The sequence below is a fragment of the Atta colombica genome, unplaced genomic scaffold (genome assembly GCF_001594045.1).
Source record: "Atta colombica isolate Treedump-2 unplaced genomic scaffold, Acol1.0 scaffold47, whole genome shotgun sequence".
In the NCBI taxonomy this organism is placed as follows: Eukaryota; Metazoa; Arthropoda; class Insecta; order Hymenoptera; family Formicidae; genus Atta; species Atta colombica.
In genome coordinates, this window is record NW_017259536.1 from 1,164,271 (window position 1) to 1,169,067 (window position 4,797).

General features: G+C 38.7%; 1 protein-coding gene across 1 annotated transcript in view; it reads left to right on the plus strand.

Annotated features, from left to right (window-relative positions):
• The first annotated feature begins 305 nt into the window (after window positions 1–305).
• Window positions 306–4,797, plus strand: part of LOC108691500 (paired box protein Pax-6-like) — a 31,949-nt gene continuing 27,457 nt past the window's right edge. Inside the window, exon 1 of the mRNA XM_018199262.1 lies at window positions 306–393. Within this exon, the coding sequence (XP_018054751.1) occupies window positions 306–393 (88 nt within the window). The remainder of the gene's footprint in view (window positions 394–4,797) is intronic.

Sequence of the window (4,797 nt, forward strand, 5' to 3'; positions counted from 1 at the left end):
ATATGATGTAGAAATTTGAATTTTATTTAAGAACATTACGAATTTAATAAATATTTTGTTAATTTAAATCAAAGCACTTCTTTCTAATTTATCAGATTATGAGATGCTTATTTCTAATAAGAGCGGAAATATCTCGTCTAGAACTGATAGAGGAGCAAATTTTTCTTGCGAGAAACCATTTTCTACTATCTATAGAAAACTGTAATAAACTGAAATAGATGTAATAACTTGGACGCGCGCGGCGCAGGGCGACGCGACGCGACGCGACGCGACGCGACGGTTAGCTACAAATTGCTCGTGGCACAATGGCGTTGTTAACGCCCGAGTACCTCATTATGATCGCGAAAAAAGCTGTCGATTACAAGCGGAATGCATCGGGCTTATTTAACGAAAGTGCGCGAAGCATTAACGCGATGCCTTTTATTGCAACTTTGATTTTCTAACGCGCAACAGACATTCTATTCACATTTCAATCTCGTTCTATTTGATTTGTATTTGAAGTCGTATAAAGTTGAGAAGATGATGAAACTTGTGCGATGGCTACATTTTATAGATAGAGTGAAAAAAGATGAAAAAGAAGACTCTCATTGAACTTCTTTTTATTACAATTGTGATTACATTCTACATGTTTATTGTATAAGTAAAATATTCACAAGTTAAATAGATAATAACTATCTTATTTAGAAATAAATTTCATCATTGTAATGTAAAATTTGTGTAAAATTTTAATATTTCTTCTGTTTTCTGCGTAATTATTTCTGGTAATTATTTATTTTCCAATTTCAACGAGATAAAAAATGATAGTTAAAAAAAAAGAAGGAATATGTGTGTATATTGCAACGTTCTTATTATCTCTTTGGTAAGCAGCGTCTGTAAAGGGACATTATGAAAAGAACGCTAAATTACTTTTCATCAAAAATGCTTTTATATAGCTGTAGAAACCGTATTTTACAATGTTTGAACTTTTCTGCATCGTTTCAGCTTGCATGTTTATTCGCGAAGCAGTCGCCTATTATTTTTAGAAGAAGGGAGAAACGAACACGCTTTGCTCATTGAAAGTGATACAATCTCGGAAAATAACAGATGTCTCTTCGAGTGCTTAACAAAGAAAGCGTACCTCGGAGATTTCGTGAAAAGCCCTTTGTCATGCCCGAAGCGCGTTGGCGGTGAAAGGAAAAAAGAACAGGGCGGAGAAAAATCTTAGCCTCAATTATTTACTAATTCTACGACTCTCTTCTTCTTCTTCTTCTTCTTCTCTCTCTCTCTCTCTCTCTCTCTCTCTAAGTTATTCCGTTAAATTGATTCATGTCTGTAAAATAATTAAAATTTATGCGGAAAAAATCAAATTATATTGCTTAACACATTCATAGAAATTGAGCGATGTTATTCATTGAGGCACGATGGAGTGCGTTAGCATTAGAGAATTAAAAACGATTAACTCGCGTATCCGATTCGAATTAGTACGACGTAGTGAGTACGCGCGCTTGCAGTTTACTGCTGGCGTCCTAATTGGCGTAAATTAATGCATCGTGCTTAAACTTCCGCCTTTCGCGCTCGACGAGATGCAGGTCGCCTGTGAGATATTCTGCTTTTGTGTGCCGAGAAGGTAGCGCGCGAGGAGTCGCATCGTTTCAACGAGACGAGGACGCAACTCGCGTTCCTCAGATCCTCGTCGCGTTCTGCACGCCGCCTCGGTTGTTCGGATAGCTTTGAGGCAGTAAATTTCGTTGGTATTTCATTCTACGCTCTGCTACCTGAAAATTCTTAAATGCTCGCGTCAAATAATCTACCGTTTCCATGTCTCCTCGCGCTTTTTATTAATTGAATCATGTGATTACGATTGTAATTACGATTTTCGTTTTTGACAGAGAATATCATCAATACAAAAGAGAGCTAGAAAGAAATTTGTATCGGATCGTTTTATTGAAACGTTTAGAAAAACACAGATTTATTTAAATTATATCTATGTCACAAATGTTCATTAAAGCTTGCGTAAAAGTGTACTTATAGATATAAATTATTCATTATCGTATAAAATACAAGTACAGTTTATGACATATGCTAGAATATATACTAGAATATATACTTTTGCAGATCTATCTGTTTTCATTCTATCGCCAAAGTGACGTAGATCCGCCACCGCGGGGAAACGTTTCTATAAAATCGCAAGTTGCAAGATATAAAGTATTAACGACTAAATTATTTATCCCTCTGCCAGTCGCGCGAAATCGCGTTTTGACAGCGTAGATCCAATCGAGTAGAGATCTCACAACAATATAGTGAGAGAGCGCGAACTCTCTTTCTCTCTCTCTCTCTCTCTCTCTCTCTCTCTCTCTCTCTCTCTCTTGCTATCGCTTGGAGAAGCAGGGTCTCGAGAATGAGTCGCGAAGAGAGTAGGAGACGCGGAATGATCTCGCGGCCGAGAGCACGTTTAACGACCCTCGGCTCGCCGCTTTACAGCTTGCACTTTTCGATCCGGCGCGGCCGGGCGCGCGGGTATTGATGTCCCCCGCTTTGCCGTCGGCCGTCGTGACGTTACCGCGACCGGGCTTGAAAGGAGCTAATGATCTACGAGTCTCGCCGAATGACAATTAACGCTCGTCCCGACGCGCGCCGGCGTGTGATGATTAACCGTGATGAGATGAGGGGCACGCCGGAATGCGCATAGACTCTTGCAGCCCCGGCGCGCACACGTCGGATTTGATTTCTCGATCATCAAGGATCGAGAAGGCGTTACGGCAGGTGTTCGATAGTGCGACGGTGATTAGATGATTTCTCGTCGTATGTCCATTCGATTCCCATGATTTCATTCTGAAAATAACTTTCGCTATTGAATCATTTGCACACGCATGCTAATTATTCCTTTCTTATGGAGGATGTTGTTTAATTATCAGGGAACTTTGATAAATAGAAGATAGATATATGTCAATTGTATATACATATATATATCGTTAGAAACGGTGTTCATTTTTTATGTACATGTATAATTTTCCGTGGATTGCAGTTTTAAAAATAGAATAACCATCGATAAGTATGCATTGTTTCAAAGTCAACATATATTTCAGAACGTAATAATTTTGCACGTTTACTATTTACGAATACAGTGATTTATTGCTACGGAATATGAAATATTGTACAATGTATCAATATCTAAAATTTATTCACGTAATTGTTAAGTCACTTTTGTAACAACATTGCAAATTCAAGGATAAAAATTGCGTTTTTTTTTTTTCGATAAAAGAAATCGAATTGAAATTCAATTCATGAAATTTTCAGACTATAATGATTTTCTAATTACATCGATTTTGTAATAACGTGATGCAGATTTCCCTCTAGTAGCATTTCTTCTGTGTTGTATATATAATTTTCGATTTGTTGTCGCGGTGCGCAAAGTAATACGAACAAATTTATGCGGGATGTAATCAGCCTTGGAAAAATTCGGAAATTTACCGCCGACACGGCAATGTTTATTATTTGCCGGGGCGTTATTTATTTTTTGGCGCACTTTGAAATTTGCTTTTGGCGAACCAGTTTCGACGGCGCCAATATTTACCGCGCTTCGCGGGCGATAATCCCCCGAATTATGTTCTTTGAAGCCGCGTTATTTACGCGCGCGGAAGGCCGTATGCAACGCACCGCACTGCGGAAAGGTATAGGGATCAATTGAATTTTCGTAAATTGCCGTGAATTTATAAAATTATTGTGAAACGTATGTAAAATTATTTCGTTCATTGCGCGCCAGCGTTCGTAAATCGTTAACACCAAGCTCGTTGTTCGCCGCGTCGCGCCGTCGGCTACGCGAGCCGCCCACGCTGTCGTTTGGTCGCGTTTTTTTTCTCGCGTATCGTCAAGTAAAAATTTCGCAATACGATTAAGAACGACGCAAAATTGTAAATCGAAACGTGCTCGCGTCTGTTAATAATCCATGCTCTCGATACGTTACATCGTTACGCCCGAAATTGGTTTTTGATCGCGCTCCGTGCTAAATAATCATCGCGCAGCGATATATTCCCCGCGAGAGTTACGGCATTATCGGCGATATTATCCAGCTCCGATAATACGGTATCCGCGTTATACCATGTTATACGAATTTTAACATGTTTACGATCAACATGTCTTTTTTGTGAAAATAATGGTCGATGTTTTTATTTTTCCAAATATAGTACAGATAGAGAGAAAGAGACAGAGAGAGAGAGAGAGAGAGAGAGAGAGAGAGAGAGAGAGAGAGAGAGAAGGGGGAGGGAGAGAGAGAGAGAGAATATGTTATTTCCTTTTCTCTCAAAGTTTTCTCTTTTGAAAGATATTATTATATTACCATACTGATATATACAATTATAAAGACATTTTAATAGGTACATAGATTGCATTTACTTTTTAAGAAAAGTAAAGTGTAAAAACTTCCTTTGTGAAGAAAGTTATATATATAAAAAGTATAATGAACAGGCTCATTGAAATAAGCACATCGATTATAAGATCCAGCTTTATTTTTATCACGTTAATGACGCAATTGCATCTATTAAAAAATGAATGATACATAGTATTATTTAATCAATATTCTTTCACTTTATACGACATTTCTCTCTTTCTCTTTCCGAACGGATTAGACGCGAAGGCGTCTAATTGAAAAGCGTCAAATCGTCGAGAAGTTGACCGAGCCATTTCGAATGATTTTAGCACTGTGTTAGCGTGGCCGGAGGTGGCGGCGGTGGAGACGGCGGCGGCGGCGGATAAGGTAGCTTACGCGAATCCAAGAACGAATCGGCTAAACGGGCTCTTAAAGGACGGGGTCCATTTGAT